The sequence below is a fragment of the Haemorhous mexicanus genome, chromosome Z, assembly GCF_027477595.1.
Source record: "Haemorhous mexicanus isolate bHaeMex1 chromosome Z, bHaeMex1.pri, whole genome shotgun sequence".
In the NCBI taxonomy this organism is placed as follows: Eukaryota; Metazoa; Chordata; class Aves; order Passeriformes; family Fringillidae; genus Haemorhous; species Haemorhous mexicanus.
Window position 1 is genome coordinate 65,221,130 of NC_082381.1, and position 19,544 is coordinate 65,240,673.

General features: G+C 42.6%; 1 protein-coding gene across 3 annotated transcripts in view; it reads left to right on the forward strand.

Annotated features, from left to right (window-relative positions):
• The window catches only part of LOC132341858 (protein S100-Z-like), a 30,188-nt gene extending 16,733 nt beyond the window's left edge, over positions 1-13,455 (forward strand). The window contains exons 1-4 of one of the 3 annotated variants that reach the window (XM_059873958.1): positions 8,266-8,479; positions 9,905-10,019; positions 10,847-11,004; positions 12,164-13,455. In XM_059873958.1, the coding sequence (XP_059729941.1) occupies positions 9,935-10,019; positions 10,847-11,004; positions 12,164-12,322 (402 nt within the window). In that variant the 5' untranslated portion in view covers positions 8,266-8,479; positions 9,905-9,934 and the 3' untranslated portion in view covers positions 12,323-13,455. Of the gene's footprint in view, positions 1-8,265; positions 8,480-9,735; positions 10,020-10,846; positions 11,005-12,163 lie in introns of those variants that run through there. The other 2 variants (XM_059873959.1, XM_059873961.1) reach the window with 2 other exon arrangements.
• Positions 13,456-19,544: the final 6,089 nt, after the last annotated feature.

Consider the following 19,544-nt stretch of genomic DNA (forward strand, 5'->3'; position numbering starts at 1 on the left):
CCAAATTTTGATGATATATTTTAACCATGATGTGTATTGGTTGAGTTATAGTTCTGCAATCACCTGTGTTTGCTTTGTCTCTTCCAACATCTGTGTCTTTGGTTTTATGCACTGAAGGTGTTTGCTGAAACGCTATTTTTTTTTCCATTCATGCTAATTTTGTACATCTAATGTAGCAGACTTGAAAGTGAGCTAACTGATTACCTACAGAAAACAGGCTTCCTGTAGCAGGATGATGGGAAATGATGGACAACCTTGTAAGAAACTCATGTTGCAGACTGAGATGCGATGAAGGCTACTAGAGCCAGGGGAGCTCTTTGCAAATGCAGGGGCTGAAATGCTTCAAGTGTTATTAATGGGAGGTGCAGAAGCAAGGATAAAAACAGCAAAAAGAAGTGAAACAGAGGAATCAGAACAGCAGTACCCAGCAAGTGCTGACAAAGGCTGAGAATGTGTTTGTGCTGTTTCCATGGTCACACAAGTGAAAGTGCATTCTCCGTCACCATGCTGGACTTATACCTATCCTCTAGGCACCAGACATGCCAGAGGGCACAGGGCTCTGGTATGAGATTGGCAGTGTGTGGCCAGGGTGTGGGCCAGGAGACCAACAGGAAGCCCAGGGACCATCACATTGTTTGACATGAAGGAGCTCCCTGACTGGCCAGGTATGGCTTGCATGAGGTATGGCTTGCATGTGGTACCTGCCAGGGCTTTGGGAGCCAGGAGCCCCTGCTACTGTCCTGCAAAGCAAGGGATGGAGGCACAACAGAAGAGATGTGCGTCTTGCTGATACACTGGAGTGATCTACACACTGTAGTGTATCATCAATTTCTCCTCCAAATGGAGAGAAAACATGCAGCCCCACATTCTAAGGTGTCAAGAGGAAATTATGCCTGTTGACTTTCTCTGTTACTTCCCCCATCTCAGCTGTTCTTGATTTTCACATGCATCCAAAATATCTCTGGGCCGTTTATGGTGCTCAATAAACCAGGAACAATCAACTAATTTCCTTGTCTTTTAAAGACAATTAAATTAATTGTACATTAACTACCTCTACCTCTGCCTCCTAATTCAGATCAGCCTCTAGCACTCAAGCTGTCTTCTGCTGAGACATGCATTGCACCTGTAGGGTTGGTACAGCTTCTTTCCTAGTACTATCAGAAAATCACTTTTCTGGAGTGGATCCCTGAGAGCAACTGCAGCTGCAATAGCTGTAAGAACATCCAGGGTACTCCCTGGATGTAAGCACAATGAATAATTACTTCTTACCTTCTCTGTGCCGCTATTGAGTACACATAATTCTTTGACATTCCCAGTGGCATACTTCTGCAGGCTGAGATGTCTTGAGCATCATTTAGCTCTTTCTAACATAGAAGCTGTTTCTTTGCTGCTCTTATAATTCTGCTGTACTGAGAGTAAGATGAAGGTGGGACGACTGCCATGATGTTGAATAAATGGGCTTCCCTTGAGCTCAGTGGCATAAAAACACTTCTGGTTTTTTGTGTTCCATTTCTTTCCTAGTCCTGTTTGTTTTCAGGTTCTTACTGAACCAACATGTTCACTTGCAGTAACCTCAAGATCTCTCATGAAATCTTATAGTCAAATCAGAGCTTATAATGTACCCATGACACTTTGTGTTTAATCTGTGTTGAATTTATCTGACACTATGTCACTTAATATCATGAGGTTCTCTTGCATCCTTCACAGAGGAATTTTAACTTGTATCAACAACAAAAAAGTATCCATTCATTCTCCTTCGCTTTCTGAAATCAACAATGACCATATTGACTAGCACTGCCTCCAGAACATGTGCCTGTGAGACCCCATTGCTTGTTCTGTTCCCTTGTAAAACCCAATAATTTATTCTTTGTTACCTGTCTTCCAGTTAGACATCTCCTGTGTGATTCTTTTCATTGTATCCCATGGCAGCCTAATTTCCTCAAGAGTGAGGAATGCTTTCTGGGAACAAGCTGGGCAGTAGTCAGGGAGGCCAGTCATCACAAACTCCTTCAGAGAGTGCCAGCAGATTTGCATTGTGACTCTACTTTTCCCCAGTGTACTTTGTTTAGTCATGTTCCCACCCTTCTGGTTTTCAGGTGGGTCTCTACTTCTTTATCCAACATGACAGCAGACCTAATGTTCACTAGCTCTCTGGAGACTACTTAGCATTGTACCAGTTTTCCTTGCTGTGGTCCTGAGCCAGAGACTCCCACTGGTTTTCTACCTCAAGTTCTTCTGGAAGTCCAGGCTGGTCCAGGATTCCATCCTGTCCTGGCTTGTTACCTCTTGTTTTGAGGATCTGTCCGATAACATCTTCTACCTTCACTTCAGACTGAGGCAGATCCTTCAACATAACTCTTTCTCTATCCTCTAGGAACCTCTTCAAGCTTCAACACAGTGAAAACACTTGCAAAATACTTAGGCTTTCAGCCACGTCCTTACCTTTTTTTAAAGCCTTCCTTCTATATCCTCACCATCTGCTGGCTCTCGATGCCCTCTTGAGGTTTCTTGACCCCATTGCACTTGGACAAGAATCCGTAGCTGTTTGCAGAACGCTCCTGTAACATTTCTGGAGAACATTACACTGCTCTAGACTTTTCCTACATTTACCCTTCAAACACAGGAGGATTAACCTTGAGTGTTTCTGAACTTTCTTTTTCCCTCTGCAGTTGGTAAGTTTTGGGATGAGTTGTTAAGGGCCTATAGTGGAATACAAAGCCTAACTTCAGCAAATCATGTGCCTAAATTCAATTACTTTAACACTGACCTATATTAAGTACTAAAATTCTCTGCAGAGTTTATACCTCTAGCTAACAGGGCTGTGTGCAATGGTTATTTCTTTCCTCCATAATTTTTAATGATAATGCTTCTTGATTGGTGTGCTGTTGACAATGCTGACTCCTGTACAGGGCTTACTGTAGTAAAGCAGGAGTGAAACATCTGTGTGTACCTTGGAGCAGACAGGAGGGAGCTTCTCACCCTTGGTTCCCGCAGCTTTGGCAGTTGTTCCTAACCTGAGATCTGGAAGAAGCAGTTCTTCAGCAGGACACTAAGGGGCAGCTCCATACCAAAGGAATATTCCTACTTTTTTATATACACACGAATTAAGAGAACACTATATTTTCCTTATTTTTCTACATTGATTTAACATCACAAGTGCCCAGAAAAACTGAATCAAGTTGATCTGGAATGCTTTTTTTCCTGTTGCATTTTTACTATTTAGTTTGGCACTGATGATGAAGAAGTTGTGAGTTTATTTGCCAGTCATTTGTAAATGGGCCCACTTGAGCTCACAGGGAGGATAGAGAAGATGGAAAAACGTGGTGAACTCTGCATCTGGAGTTATGGTGGCCACCCCACACACCATGGCATGGACAAGCACATGTACCATTGTGTAGTTGCATGGGCCAGGAGCCCTCACTGCTCAGAGATGCTCCTTGGCAACATAAAGCTAGTCACACAAGGCCCTGGAGTCCCAGTCCCAAAGTAGGAGCTGCTGTATGAATTCGTGGAAACCAGGAAGGAGGAACTGAGGCAGGAATAACTCAATAACCTAGCTAAGACCATGGAAAATCTATGTAAGATTTTATTACCACCACAGCTTAGTAGGTGCCTTGCTCACCATCCTGGGACATAGAACCACTGCCTGCAAGGAGAGATCCCAATAATTATGAAACATAACCTGAACCTAGCTGCAAAACCCTTGTGGAAGGAACCGGACATTGGAGTGAATCAGGCTGAAGATTGCTGCATGTTGGTATGAGTTTGAATTAGAAAAAAACATGAGCCAGTCAGAGCCACTGTATCTCCAAGGGATGGGTTTGCCCTGCTGATCAGCAGATCTAATGCAAGGGGAATGAGTATCCTGGCTTTGCTCAGATGGTGGTGTATTGCCAAGTACTAGCTGTAATGTGAGCTGCCACAGCCAGCTGGCACTGGGTGTGTGGTCTCTGATTACCAGGCTGCTCTGTAACGGGACCCTCTGCCACTACCTGGGGCACAACTGGCTCAGATTCTCCATCTACACCAAGATATTTTACACTATTTTGGCATCCTTCCTGGGCATAGATAGACAACGTTAAATTCATAAATTTCTTGGCTGATACACAGCTGGACAGATCTGTCTGCTTCAGAGGCATAAGAAGAAGAAAGAACTGTAGCCAGAAATACTTCTGAACTCCAGTTTAGGGTTTATGAAGTTTTCTACATATTTTACAGATTCATATACAGTACAGTACGTTCATATACAATAGATGTTGCCTCCACGAGCTAGTAATGGATGTTTGCTCACAGAGGTAGGAAACGGTGACCAATTTTCTCTGAGGAGGAGAAGAAAGCAGTAAGTGGCAACTGAAGTCAGTACCTCAAATACTGACAATGACAGAATTTCCGTTCTAAGTGGGTATCACAAGAGGAATGACCACTATGGGAACAGGCAGGGTTCAATGATCTGGACAGTTCAGTGAAAAAATCACTTATGTATTTGGAAAAGAAGTATGTAACTTGTTCAAAACAAGACTCAACAGAGGCACAAGGGCTTCGGCAGCCCTTGAAGTGTAAACCATTTAAGAAGATACCTAGAGTAAACCACCAAATCTAGTGGTAAAAGCTACGAGCGAGATATTTAACTGCTCTTTGCTATTCTGCTGCCTATGGGATCATAGCAGTTTAAACAGCTTTGAAGATATGAGCTGGAATCTGCAGGGGAGAGAGACATCCCTTATGTAAATGAATAGATTAATCAGCCACCCAGATATGGAAACAAACCACCAATGAAAATTCTAACAATCCTAAAATGAAAAAATGCTCATTACAATTTAACAAGAACTTCTAACTCAAATGTAAGTCGCATAAACTCCTTAATCTATTTAATACATACATTCTAGTCTAATCTAGGCTCTAATCCAATATAGGAGTTTTATTGTGTAGTATAAATGTCCTTATGAGCCTTGCAGTTTTGCCTCCCATCTTACCTTTTCACAATTTGAGACTACAATACTGATTCAAAATATGTGCATACCAAGAGCTGTGTGAGTTTGGGAAAAATAAATAATGACAGGATGTGGGTGGGAGGCTGACTTGCCTTTCCCAGTGCAATAATTACTTTTCAGAAAATGTTTCCCTCTTGCATTCTGGCAAATGTTGAAAGCCAAATGCCCTAAGTACAAGATTCTCACTCTTAAGCTGAGCAGTATTTTACTAGAGCTTAGAGTGGCACTTTAGAAACTGCTCTGGCTTAAAGGCAGCTCGTGTCATCTTGAGACCAAGGAGAAATCCTGATGAATAAGTCAAAGCTCCTTCCCAGCTGTGGAGGAAGAAGACTGTTGACCTATGTCAAAGACAGACTACTTTCAAACAAGTCAGAACTCTGCTCATTTTTTGGGGAGCAGAGACCTCAAAAAGAGTAATAAGATTTTCTGCCTATGATCTGACTGCCCCATCTCCAAGTAGGAGGGGAGGAACATAGGGCCTCCTAGCTGGGTGCATGTTTATATTACCCTAACTAAAATAAGAGGAATCAGTCTTGCATGTTGGGTCCTTTCTCACATTTACAGGGCAAGGAGCAACCTCCCTTTCTCTCAACAGCCTCCAGTAAAATCACAGAATCACAGAAAACTGGTTTGGAAGGCTCCTTGAGGATCACCTGGTTCCAACTCATCTGCTGTGTCCAGGGGCACCTTTCACTAGACAAGGTTTCCCAGAGCTCCATTCAGGCTGGCCTTAAACACTTCCAGGCATGGGGCATCCACGACTTCCTTGGGCAACCCGTGCCAGTGCCTCACCACCCTCTCAGAAAAGAGTGTGTTCCTTATATCAAATGTAAACCAACCCTCTGTCCATTTGCTGCCATTACCCCTTGTCCTATCACTACACGCTCTTGTACAAGCCTGTCTCCAGCCTTCTTATCAGCTCCCTTCAGGTACTGGAAGGCCACAATTACATCACCCCAGAGCTTTCTCTTCTCCAGGCTGAACAAGCTCAAGTCACTCAGCTTGTCCTCACATGAGAGGTACCCCATCTATCTGATCATCTTCTGGAAGTCCTGGTGACTGACTCGTTGTGTAAGCCTAGCTAGCCTGAGTCTGTCTCTTGCTGGAGAAAACAGGGCATACAGAATTCAGCTTTGTAGACTGCTTGTGCCAGGCCAGGTAGAGGCCCTGCCCCTTTGCCTTCTGACAGCCATCGCTTCCACAGGGCACACTTCAATGTTGAAATACTCACTGGGAAAGTATATAAGGGTCAAGGACATAACATGAAAGGGACAGTAAAACATGGAAATAGATTGGGTGAATCAGGGTAGACTGATAGATAGATAGACTGCTTCCAATTTTATTTTTGAGTTTAAGTGAAGAGTCAAGACTATTTGAGGTAATTTATAAAGTCAAAGTATTTGTGGTAGTGGTAGGTGGTGCAAAAAGTGCCAGTGCTCACCACTGTACTTTGGGATGCTCAGACTGGATGTTAGGGCAGCCATCTTCCCCAGGGAGACAGTGCAACACCTGAGCAGGTTACCCAAGAACTTGTGAAATCTCCATTCTCTGAGGCTTTTACTATTACCTAACAAAACTGTCTGTCTGTGGTCTGGTCTAATGTTGAAGATTATCCAGCTTTGAGCAGGCAGTGGAACTAAGCATCTCCAGAGGTTCTTTCCCACCAACACTGCTGTGGTTTGGCAGGCTCTGATGGACAAAGTTTAGGCATGAATGAGGAAGACATCATCCTTCACCATGTCTACACACAGTCCTACATTCTCTGTCAACTACATCTGGTGCTGCTCCTGTCCTTAACCTGCTGGAAACCAAAGTACAGGGTGAGGACTGATGGGAGAGTGGTGTTTGCTGACACAGCTGGGTCTTGGCCTGATACTGAATTGCTTTGCAGTCTGTGCTGACTTTAGTTATCTTCAGTGCCAACTGGATATCATACTAAACCAGATTGTTCTGTGTCAGAATTCAGGACATCCCTCTGGCTGTCCTGGATTGCCCAAACCGCTGCCAGGGGGCTCAGAGACCCTGGCACAGAACCCAAGACACCTGTGATTTTGATTGTGACCCATGGAAAAAATTACCAATCTTATATGAGGATCTGCAAGCCACGAAAGTCTAAGTAGAATAATAGTTAGTTTGTCACGGGGTGAAATATAGATTTTTGGGGTTTTTAGAATGGGGGTTCAGGAGGCAAGATGAAGGAATCTGGGTGTGTCCTGCCTTTCTCCTTCTTCTTCTTCTTGGCCTCCATCTTCTGCTGTGATGTTGGCACTTTTAGATTGGTTTAGAATGGAAGCTCAGTGTCTAACATAGGTGATAGGTATTGGGAAGTTATGGTAAATAATGTACGCGTAGTTTTTAGTAAAAAGATAACACCGCCCCGGGGGTAGCCAGTGTGCCTCTGTCTGACCTGCTGAGCAGACCTCCGCAGGCCAGAGGAAGAACTTTATAGATAAGATACAATAAACAACCTTGAGAATGAGAACTGAAGAGTTCTGACTCCTTCTTTGACAGCCGGGCTGGGAAAAGAGACTTTGTAATGCCTCTCAGGGTCACTCTGACCAGCAGAAGCCCCGAGAGTTCTGGGGTGTTGGATGAGGAAGTATATAGCAGTTGATTGATAATCATGAATTTTCAGTAGACAGTGCTGGGACTTGCCTTCATAGAAGTTGTGAGACATCTGCTGTCACCGGAGGCACTGGCAGGATTTTGCTAGCCGGGGAGGAAAGGACTGGTCACAGCAAATTGAATGAACCCCTTGACAAACAAGCTCGCTGCAGCTGTTCCCGGTGTATGTCATCCACTAGTGGGTGGAAAAGAAGGTTCCTTGCACAATTAGGTGGAGTGAAAGTACCTGTATAAAGAATCTGCATATATTATAGCACTGTGTAAATTATTGAGCTGATGTTCTGGAGATAATAGAGGAAACCCTTTCTTTCTTCTGTCCTAAGGATGGCAAGTCTGAAAGTTTACACCTGCTTCCTGGAAGTTGTACCTCCTGTAGACTCTGCTTAGATAATTAATTTGCAATATTCATTACCCAGAGGATCAGTGTAATAATATATAGACAAACAGAAGAATTTCATTCTTATATATCGAGTCAGCTGTGGTTTGGTTTTTTTTTGGTCGTGGGTGAAGCTGCTGTTGAATAAATGGCAAAAACCCACATAAGCCCAAAACCAAAAAACAGCCAAGTATTTTGATGTTTATCTGTATAATATTTCTGAGCAATAGTTATAATCGTTAGTGAATCACAGGCAAGACAGAACCCTGTGGCTACATTAGGAGCTCCGTGCTTTTTCTTCTCATCTGCAGACACAGAGGATTCCCAGAGCTGAGTGGGAGAGATATGCTGTGCCTGATATCACTCATGTTCTTCTCTCACATGTTCTATAGGATCCAGCTAGACCCCAGTGTTTATAGGAGGACAGAAGCACAAGGACAACTGCACAAAATCAGGCACCTGTGAGCTTTTCCCAAATACAGAAGAGGTACAGAGAGCAGCTCTCCTCCTCACTTTCCTCTGACTGCAGGACAGATATGTTCCTCTTGTTCCTCTGGTATCTACCTTAACCTTTTATAATAATTCCCTGACTGCTGACTTGCCCTTCCCTGGTGAGTACTCCTGGCCACAGGGATGGCAGCTGCAGGTGTATGCCCTGCACATGGCATCGTGCATGCCCACAGGGACTTCTAGCCAGAAGGACCTGTGTATTTTGGAAATGAAACTTTACACATGGACACTTCCCTTATCACTGGGATCCAGTATTTTTATGTGTTCCACCCCCTCTTCTTCCCTCACTTTTTCCCCAGAGGCCCACAAAAGACCCCCAGGTTGTGGAGACTTTCCCAGCAGCACAGGCAGAAGAAACATGTCTGAAGGCACAGGAGGCAGGGGTGTGGGCTGAGATATGTGGTAGTAGTCAAAATTAGGAGTGCTTGGAGGATACCAGAGCTAAAAACGATGCCCACCTAATTCTCTTTCTCTCTGGCTGGAATGAAACAAAGAACGGCTGCAGCTCCACACCCTGTTCATCTGCACAGTTGTGCTTGCTGGACAAGTGTGTGCAGCTGGTACATGGCTTTATTAAAGGAAACTAAACCCTCAAGCAAACTCACAAGCAGTTTTCTGTTTCGTGTGTCTGTCGTGAAATCCCTGGTCATTTGTTATTTGGGGTGGCATGCTCTACCATGGTGAAGCTGCTGTTTCCTGCATCCCTCAGCCATCACTCCCAGCATCAACAAGTTCCTGGAGTTTGGGCAGAAGACACTTACTGCCCTTCTGAGGACAAGCTATTTATTCAGAGAAAGAATGCTGGACTACAGGTTTTGTGCAGGACTGTAAAAATGAAGCCAAGACTGTTGTTCAGTGTACACTGTAATTCCAGGCACACTTTCCACTGAAATTGGTTCCCTGATTTCCTCCTGAGGACTCATTTACTACAGCAAAAATTTCATTCGTCAAGAGATAACGTTTTAGGTGCATTGAGATATCTGACTATTAAAGTAGATGTCTCAAGGGATATGTGGCAATCTCAAGGGCAAACCTACCCCCAGGTACCGAGGTACCTTTCAACTCTGTCTGCCAGCACTGAGGTACTTAGACTGTAGAAATGCTGGAAGACGGATTAGAAAGTGTTCTTTTAAAAATGGTGGAAAGTTGTTTTATATCAACTTGCTGATTTTTAGCATTTTCTAATTTTGACCTTCAAGGCCATGAATGGGCATATCTGTAAAAGGTCAAATGATAAAAAGTATCCCATGTGTTCCGAATGCAGCCTTTGCTCTGCCTGGTGAATATTTTAGTGACCCAGTTAGAGCAAGAGGCTTTTATTGAACAGAGTAGGCAAATGCAGAGGGAAACAGAAGACCCACCATCCCTGTGACAATTATACGTTTCTATTTGTGTAATCCAGCCTCTCAACCTGATAAACAAGAGCCTGTGCATGGGTTTTGAAAGGAAGGTGTCCATCACCATCTGTGATCTGGGTATTTTCTTGTGTACAGTTCTTCCGCTAGCCTGTAAAGCAGGTAAGTCTTAACCTCTGCATGATGATATTGTTTAGGACTCCAGTCCTACCCTGAAGTGCATTCTGGCTTTTTAATCTTTCTCCAGGGTTTATTCAACATGTGTAATCTTTCTCCAGGGCTTATTCAACTTATACTTGATTTCTGCTTTCAGTTACTTTTGGAGTCCACTACTTTGCAAGTAATTGCATTTCCATCTGCTTTTTTTTATGTTGCTTCCCTGTGTACCTTCTTACTGTATGCTCAGTGAAGCAAAGCTTGGGGATGACCAGCTCACATCTGTTTACTGCAGGCAGTTTATAGGAAAAAGGCTCAGCCCAAGCAAATATGACTGAATAAATTGACAGATGATATTTATTCTTATTATGGGTGATCTTTCTCTGACCACCTTTAAACCAGTATGGAGCTTTCTATATAAATGCACTTTCATTTTCCCAGGTGGAAATTTTTGAAGACATTTTCTTGAGAATTTTTTTTTAATTAGCAGGTAGGAAAGTATGCCTTCATTTTTCCTGTATTTTCAGGTATAGGCACAAAAATATTTCCTTTTACAGCAGCTTTATAAAATGGATACACAATAAATAATTTTCTTAAATCAAAATCCCATCTTTCCCTTTATCTTTTTGAAGCAATTGCTTATGAGTTCAGGACCATGGAGTTTTTTTATTACAGTCCATCCTTGCTCACACACAGCTAACAGGATGGATCAACTGAAAGCCTGATTCTTAGCCTAACAATCTGTGTCTTCATCTGGCCCTCTTTCCCTTCTCAGAGACTGGCCTTTGGTTTGACTTCTGTGCAATGTCAGTGACTGTATCTCTGCCCCACAGCTCTCCTGCTCGCTGCTATGACCACTCCACTGGAAGATGCAATGGACACCTTGATCAGGATTTTCCATCACTACTCAGGCAAAGAAGGGGACAGAAACAAGCTCAGTAAAGGAGAACTCAAGGAGCTCCTCACCAGTGAGCTCACCGACTTCCTTTCAGTAAGATGCAGCTTTTGAACATCCTGAGTGGCTGTGTCACGAGTGGGTTAAGCAGCTATCCAAGTGTTTGGATAGGAATAGCACCTCCTTGTGCAAGGCCCATCCTGTCACAGTCTCTCAGATAACAGTTCTTTGTGGAGCCATACAGAAGAATATGATGTCAAATGTCCCATTTGAGAAATATGTTTTCGGAGGATGGTCAGTGCCCTCCCATGTACCACCAGAGATGGGTACTGGTGCTCTGCAAACTCCACAGTGCTTTTTTTTCTTGAGGGGGAGGGCTAGGCCAGCCTAGAAGCAGTAGCAAGATCAATGCTAAATAGTGGTCTATTAGTTTGTTTGTTTCTTTGTTTGTTTGTTTTTAATAATAGGGCATAGGTAAATTAATGGAATAATTAAATGCAGCAACCAGTTGTCATGAAACAAGAAAGTGGCTTGTGCACACTGGGCACACAGTAGTGCTGCTTGTGTGCCCTGCAGAGAGGTGCTAAGAAAATCCTTTCAGCGATAAGCTGTTGATTTGAATATCTCTTTGCATGTTTGTTATGTTCTACATTACACAGCATAGATGCTTTTATGGAATCACAAGCTTTAAAAACAATGTTTTTATGTATCCTCTTAATTATAAAAATTATTGTGGACCCTATCCCAGAAGGATTTTCTTTACATTGCATCCATTTCCTTGAATTGGATTTTCTTTTAATCTTGGCTATTGATTTATTATTATGAGATTCAATGTTCTTGCTCCCACTGAATAAGATAGTTGTTTGCCAACCAGAGTTCTTCTGAATGTGGTGAATGGATATATAATATCACAATTTATGAGTATTTTGTTGGAAATCTAAATAGTGTTTGTCAAGGGATGATACAGAGAAATGCACTTTACAGATCCATCTTGACAAAAGAGACCCATGTTTTGTATGTCCTAAAGTCTGTTTGATTCATTTCAGTCCCTATTTAGAACCTGTATACCTTTTAAGGGCTGCACTGTCTTTAGTTTCTGATGTTGCAGTGACTTGAGATGTATTACTGTTCAGGTGCATATTTGATGCAGCCTTTTATTTAATAAAACCAGCATCGTAACATAGCAGTGGTGCCAGGCGTGTCAGAATTGCACATTCAAGACCTGCACAGCTAAGTCACTTTTCTTTCTCTCTAGGGCCAAAAGGACCCCCTCCTGGTTGATAAAATTATGAATGACCTGGACTCCAATAAGGACAAGGAAGTGGATTTTAATGAATTTGTCATTCTGGTTGCTGCTTTGACTGTGGCATGTAATGATTTCTTTGAAGAACAGCTAAAGAAAGAGGAATTTTAAAAATCCTCCATGTAATTAATCTCCTGACCACAAATGCAAGCAAAGCATGCCTAGTTAGGTAGCCCTCATTGGTGTTTAGTGAATGCAAACCATAATTCCTCCAACTGTTACTGCTCTAAGACATTTGTGGAGCTAATCAGCAGCTGGTGTAAGCTGGACCACAGCCAGCTTACACTACTTGAGATGTGCAATATTTCCAGTCTTTGCACTCCATGCATCTGTAACATGCCTTCATCAGTTGGCTTGGGGTGACAAATCATTTGGCATGAGCTGAGACTTCCATTTCTTCAATGTCAGTGGAAAGTAAAAGGCATGGGAATGTTACTTACATACTTTCTGAATAGAAAAACTTTGGAATGAGACATAACACTGCAATGTAGTTTTCAGTCATTTTATAATATTCTTATTTTGCAGGTCAAAACCAGGAGATTCTTTTTAGCTCAGTTCTACTTATTCTAAAACCTTTGTTAGCTGCTGCTCCCCATGCTCATATTTCAGATGTGGTCACAGCTGTCTCTTGCTGCTGGAGCATACAATACTGCTTGCCATTGTTATGGGTTCATTTCCTCCTGTCTCCAGCTTCAATTTTATTCTGTTGGCATTGCTGCATCCCAGTAGCCAACCTCTTCACTTGGTATAAATGAATTTATTTGTATCATAAATTATTCAAGTACATAGAAGATTTAGTCACCAAATTGCTTGGAGGGCTGGGTCTTTGGGAGAAATGTGTAAATGCCTTCTGCTTTGACTATTTTGGCATGGTTAAGAGGAGGCATCTTAGGACCACTTGTGGAAGATTTAATGATGAAATTCCAGGGTACAACTTTGTAATGTGAGTCATCTTATGGAAAAACAATTATTTCATCTCACGCTGAGCCCCACTCTGTATAGAATCAGGGGTTCCCTGAGCCCCATGGCCAGGCAAAGAGAGAGTAGGCCAACCCCTTCCAGTGTTAGCTTGCTCTTGGGTTAAGAGTATTTACACACTCCTGTTTGAATTAAGCATACTTACGAAGCCCTGCGAGTCCTCAGTGGCAGTATATTGTGGCTTTTTTTCCTGCATGGAGAGCTTTCTTATTTCCTTGTTATTTTGCTGGTAACCTCAAACTGTAATAAAGGGCATCTGAATTAAATGATGAATTTCTGTTTGTCTAAGATGTTATTAAAATACCACTCCCCAATGAAGATGCGCCCTGCTAGGCAACATTTGAGGAATGTAGTTCACTTGTCTCTCCTTCCCAGGCATCCAAACATCATTTAGCAAGGTGTACATTTGTGTGAAATTACATATGATTAATAATATGTAATTTATTATAAGCAGGGGATTTTGCAGGGTCTAATAAATGAAAAAGGGGCAGATATCATCCTAAGAATGAGGCCACCACCAAACAGTGTTATCCCAAAAGAAAAGCAAACTTTGCAAAGGTGACAGTGCCACAGCATGCTTTAACCCTTCAATGACAAAGTTATACAGGATTCACAAAATATCTTCTAGACCAACACGACAGAAAGTACAAAAGTAAAACTGGCAACAACTTGACAACTTTTTGTCCACTTTAATGTCATACACCTCAATATCATTGCAAGTGTTGGACCAGGATGGCAAAAGTGTCAGCCAGAAAATATAAGACCATGTTTATGGTTTCTCATGGGCCCCAGACTGTTGCTAGCTGCTAAGCCTTTCCCTGTTCTCCAAGGGGAAGTGAAAGAATAGCTGTTTAAAGCCTCAACTCCAAGGTAAAAGGAGTAAGGTTATCCCAATAAAATACACTTCCTCCTTTAAAAAATTTGAACAAGGATCTTTCTGGAAAGAAGCTCCAGAAAGAAGCCCATCCCTGATGAACCCTTGTACATGTAGCAGCCCATGTGCATAGCAGAATTATGCTGGGTCACAGCTGGCAGCAACAATTTGCCCCGGCGTCAGGCAGCACAAGTCGTTGCTGCAGTGGAGAGGGCCAGCAGAGCCATCTTGTCAGCTGAATTTTAGGGATTGTGTGCATCCAACTGCACCGTGCAAGGGGCTTACTTGTAGATGAGCTGTGGGAGAATCAGAGGAGAATGACTCAAATTATCTTTTTTCCAACAAAGTTTCATAAAACCTCATAAATCACTGGTTTTAGCTTGTCTTTTTAGGCATTTCTTTGTTGCTGTTTTAACTGCAAGGACAAATGTTAAACTCTGTCTGTTCTGTCAGAAGAAACCTTTTTGTACAAAGACTGGAAACCAAGCAGAAAAGTAAGAAAATGCACAAAACACATTCAACAGCTCAAACCCACAACACCTTCACCCGGTATGGGGCCCGGGGGTAAGACTAGCCATCCTATTCTTAGGCTGCCTATGGGCTGACCCACTGCACCAGTGGCCCTCTCTCACTGCTCTCCCGCAGGAGCCAACTAACGTTCTATTAGAACATTAGTTGTTCCAGTAGACCTCGCTTCTAAGATGTATGAGGATCACCTGAAAGTTTTGAATTGCCTCTGAACCAGAAAAAAACCTGTGAGCAACCCTCTGTTCTGTAAGCACTCCTCAAGAAGGAAAATAGCACTGAAACCACTGACACTGGCTATGCAAGAGGGTGCATACAAGGCCAGCCTCACTATGAACATGATGTCCTGCAGATGTGAACCTTTTTGGGTTTTCATTCTCTCTTTCAAACCTGAAGGGAGGAATTTTTTTTCTCATTGTTTGCTGACGTTTTCCTGCTGACTTCAGGAAAGTAGTTCATGGATCTAGGGAGCACTTTGAAGCTTTACATGCAGATCAAGCTTGCTGTGTGACTTTCTCCAGAGTGCCTCAGCATCAGGAATGATGTCTAATTACAGACATTTTTTCCATTTGTTATATCAGGCTGTCTTAAAAACCTATAGAAAATTGAACACCAAAACATGGCCTAATATTTTCAAGTTATATCAAAGAACAATAAAAATACAATGCCAGACAAGATCTTTTCTATATATTGTGAAATTGCTTTGCTTGACATCTAAAGAGCAGATTTGCAGAAGATAAATTCCGCTATCTTGAAAGTCTCACCCTCTGCCATTTGCTTTTATTTCAGCTTGAAAGAGATTTAAAGTACCTGTGCAACTGGCAACACAAAGCTTGATGCATTACCTGTTAGTAAATTTATAACTTCTTCAGATGTGCTATCCAGCTACCAATCCCGAAGAGCTGTGCACGACACCCCCATGAGGACAAGGAGTTTGTAATGGAGCTGTGTCTCCAAGCTGTGACTTACCAGCTTAGGGCCAGTAGGAAGGCACCACCTTTCAATGGAAGGTGTGGAAGTGCAGTAGGATAATAATCCCAAGCAGCATGGAAGGCATCAAGTGCAGTGGGATAACAATCTTCCACAACACTGTTTTCTCCTTGCTGAGAGACAAAGTTGCCTGGCATTGTGAGGAGGGAAAGAGAAGTGACCCCAGGAGACCCCAGCAGAACAGATAATGTTTCCAGTGGCTAGTAATGTTATCAATTGCCATCCACTGATTGTAGCAGTGCAGGTCCACCCCAGGACCCTCAGCCACACAAGGCAGACCTCTTTTCCAGGCTCCATGGTAGAGCATAAAGCAGGGCAGGGTCAGGAGAAAAACTCTCAGGGATAGCCCAGAGTCCATCATATGAGCTCAACAGCACACATAAAAGACCCAATTCCTCTCTGATCACAGCATTGAAAAGGTTGGGTAAAAGGTCACACACAAAACTCGTATCTGAACTCAGATTAATCTATATAAAGGTTTTTGACTGGCAGGAAGATTTAGATTTAGATTTAGATTAAGATTTATACTGTGATGTGACATCATGTGCATGTCTAATAAGGCCTTTGATTGACAGGCCATCAATTATTGCATGTGTCTTTAGGGATAATTACATCTGTTGAATAGCACTGTGTTATTTGAAGAAAAAAGGGGTAACATTTTCAATTAGATCTTTCTTCTGCCACATGATATGGCGTGAGAGAGAATGTTTAATTTATGACCTGGAAATCCATTTGCAAAATAATTCTGTCCACATCCTTTCCTCTGAGTTGAGGGATGGTGGGCTATAGACCAGGCAGCCATCAAAGAGAGCACATGAATGAACTTCAGCAAAAATATTTAAAAAAAAAAGAAACACCAGAAAATTTGTCATTTTTAAATACCAGCTCTCAGCCACCTGCTATCAGTTGTGTATAAGGGGCAACTCCCAAGGAAGAGAACTGCAGCTGCATCCACTTATTTTGCCCTTGCAAGCAGATTCTCAGCTGATGTAAAATGACAGAGCCTATTGCACTCAGTGGCATAATTTTGCAGCAGCTGAGAACATGTGCTTGAGACTCTAAATTAGCCTTCAAAGGAAAGTTGTGTTTCTGTAAGCTGGTTGGCTAAATAAGGACATGTCTATAAAACTGCAAATATTGCAACAAGACAGCAAAGAGGAAGACAGAAGAAGCAGTTGCTCAGAGCCCAGGTCTTTGGGGGAAAATCAGTGGAAAATGTTCCTGTCACACATTTGCTTTAAATTCTAAGCTGCCCTCTCAAGTCCTGTTTGACTGCATGGGGTGGAGATCAATGATCATAGTATAGCTTTCAAATATCTGTCAGTGGACTCTGCCATAAAACTCCATGTATGGCTTTGATTTTACATTCCCAGTTGTTGCATGAACTCAGAAAAGCACTACAGAATAAAGTCATGGCAGGAAAAATATCTGTGTGTAGAACAAGTAATAAAGGGAAGAAAAGCAACTGAACCACCTGGAGCCCTACATAAGATTGTTTTTTCAGAGTAGAAGAATGGTGAGAAGTTGAGACTGCTGCAGAAAGATGCGAATTCCTCAGCTCTGGCTGGGGACATCAAGTGGCAGCAGCAAACAGATCCCTGTGGCTGAGTGATGTGTCTGGAGAGTTCCATCCCACTGAACTATTGATGACTTCAGTAGATGAAAGCAAAACTGGTTTTGCCCTTGCACTAATGACCCAATCGTGCAGTTTTAGGAAAAACCTCTCTCTCAGAGGAGGGGGTTTTTTGGTAATTTTTGGTGCCCTAGGAGTAGTATTGGAAGAAGGAGAATAGTTTATGTTTGAAATAAAAAAGCTCATTACTGCTCTTGAGCTAAAGATGCTCTGTAACATTGCTAGCAAAGGTGAAGCTGCCTTTAGACATCAGGAAAAATGCTGACCAGGTGAGCCAAGGTCTTCCAACATATGTGATTTCTACACTAACACAAGATATTCCTGTACTTTCACCTCAAAGCATTTGGAGCCCAGCTGATCAAATTGGCACTGCAGACTGCACAGTACTGGGGGTGGCTGGTAAGGAATCACACACACGAAAAACAAAGGACTATGCAGAGGGAGCAGTTGAAAGGATAAAGATACTATTATGCTGGGTATGCTGACATCTCTTATCTGACTCATACTGACTGCCTGAATTGTGTAACAGTTCACAGTGTTTCTGAAGTTGGGTCCATTACTGTGATGTCTAACTCTACCAGAATTGTGTTTAATTACAGTTTTTTCTGTATGAGAATGATTGTCCTCAGGGAGAGTCACTTCAGCTAAGAAATTCTTGTCCTTCTTAGATAAAAAAAACCCAAAACACCTTAAAATATCACTTAGGAAAGTAGTGCTTTGTCAAAGGAAAATTTTGTATTTCAGCAATTAAACAAATTTCGAAACATGATATGTGGAAATACAGGGTGGGATTTCTCAACACATTTGAGATTATATACTGTGTAATCAACTGGCTCAGCATTGAAAACAAAGTGGCAAATGTTCTAGTAGCCCCAAGCTGAACAGAAAATCTGGAAGAGAAGGAAGAGGGGCTGTTGCTTTGGGGAGGCTCGCTGGGAGAAAGTTGCAGCGATGGGAAAGGAGATCTAGAACAGGATACGACCTGGGCCATGAGGGTTACACTTCCAAGCAAAGTCTAGATGCAGTAACTGTGCCATGTTTTGGAAAGGAGAGCGTTCTTCTGCACGGGCACTGGTACTGATCAGAGCAGCTGCTGCAGCTGGCAAAGGCAAATATGATGGGCTCAAAGAGGCTGCCTGGGGGCCATGCTGACACCTGTGTGCAGCTCTGGTGTTTAGGCCTTCTTGCAGCAACCATTGAGGGCAGAGATTCTGTTTAAAGGATCCACAGAGGAGGAAAGTCCACGCTAAAATTAAACACCTCGAGAAACATCCAGCACCTTTCCTAACTCCAGAGCAACGGCATGTGCTTTTTCCAGTCATCTATTCTCATATCTCTTTTCTCTTTCCTGAGAAAAAACTTTTCTCCCACTTCTTGGCCCTGGCTGCTTTGTGTAGATGCTGGTTGACTCACAGGCAGAGCTGGTAGTGATAACCGCCCTCAGGGTAATCTCAGTGTCTGAATATAATGTTTGCTTGATTATTTGTAACCCGCTAAACTGCGAATTTCACAATCTTTGCTTTTAGCCAATGCCATAAATAGAGTTAATGCAACACTTATCATCAAGCCTGCATGATGCTGATAGGCTTTCAGTTCATAAATCACATGTGTTTGTCATCCCTCTGAGCCACTCAATGTGATAAATCACACCGTCTCTTGTGTCAAACTGCCCAGAGTTAACAAGCCATTCTTACTTCACCTTATGGCAAGTTCAGCTCTATTTAAAGCCAATTTAGACACACACAGAGAAGTAATAGAAGTGAATAGAAGTTACAGAGAGATGTGTGGTGAGCTTTGGAAGAGGCTTGTCATACCCAGCACAGAGCTGAGGCAGACGGTAGTAACAGAAATCAGTGATGGAGATGTGGACTGATTACAGAGGGAGGAGTCCTGGGCTCAGGCTGGATCATGGACTGTTGGAACACCTGCCTGATATTGAAACAAACACAAGAGTAAAGGACCGAAGCACAAAATGTGATCTCAGATCTTTGTGTTTCTGCTGCTGGAAATGTTCTCCTTCAGCCGTCATTGCAAGTCTGCTTGCAAAAAGGACATATCTTCAAACCATTGACAGGGCCAATTTACTTTAGCAATGCTGAATTCTATCTTTCCTATTGTACGTCCATAGTCCTGTGAGCCAGGAACAGGAGCTTCTTACATGTTTCTCTTTGTCTCAGAGTTTGAAGTGAAATCTTGTACATGTCTGTATCAAAGACGTGGTTTCCTAATGGCTTTCAGGACTGTGATTTGCTGCACATTCTTCCCCTTGCTTTCTTTTCTGTGCTATTATTTCAAAGCAGTGATTAATTGTGGTTTAGCAAAGATGGGACAAA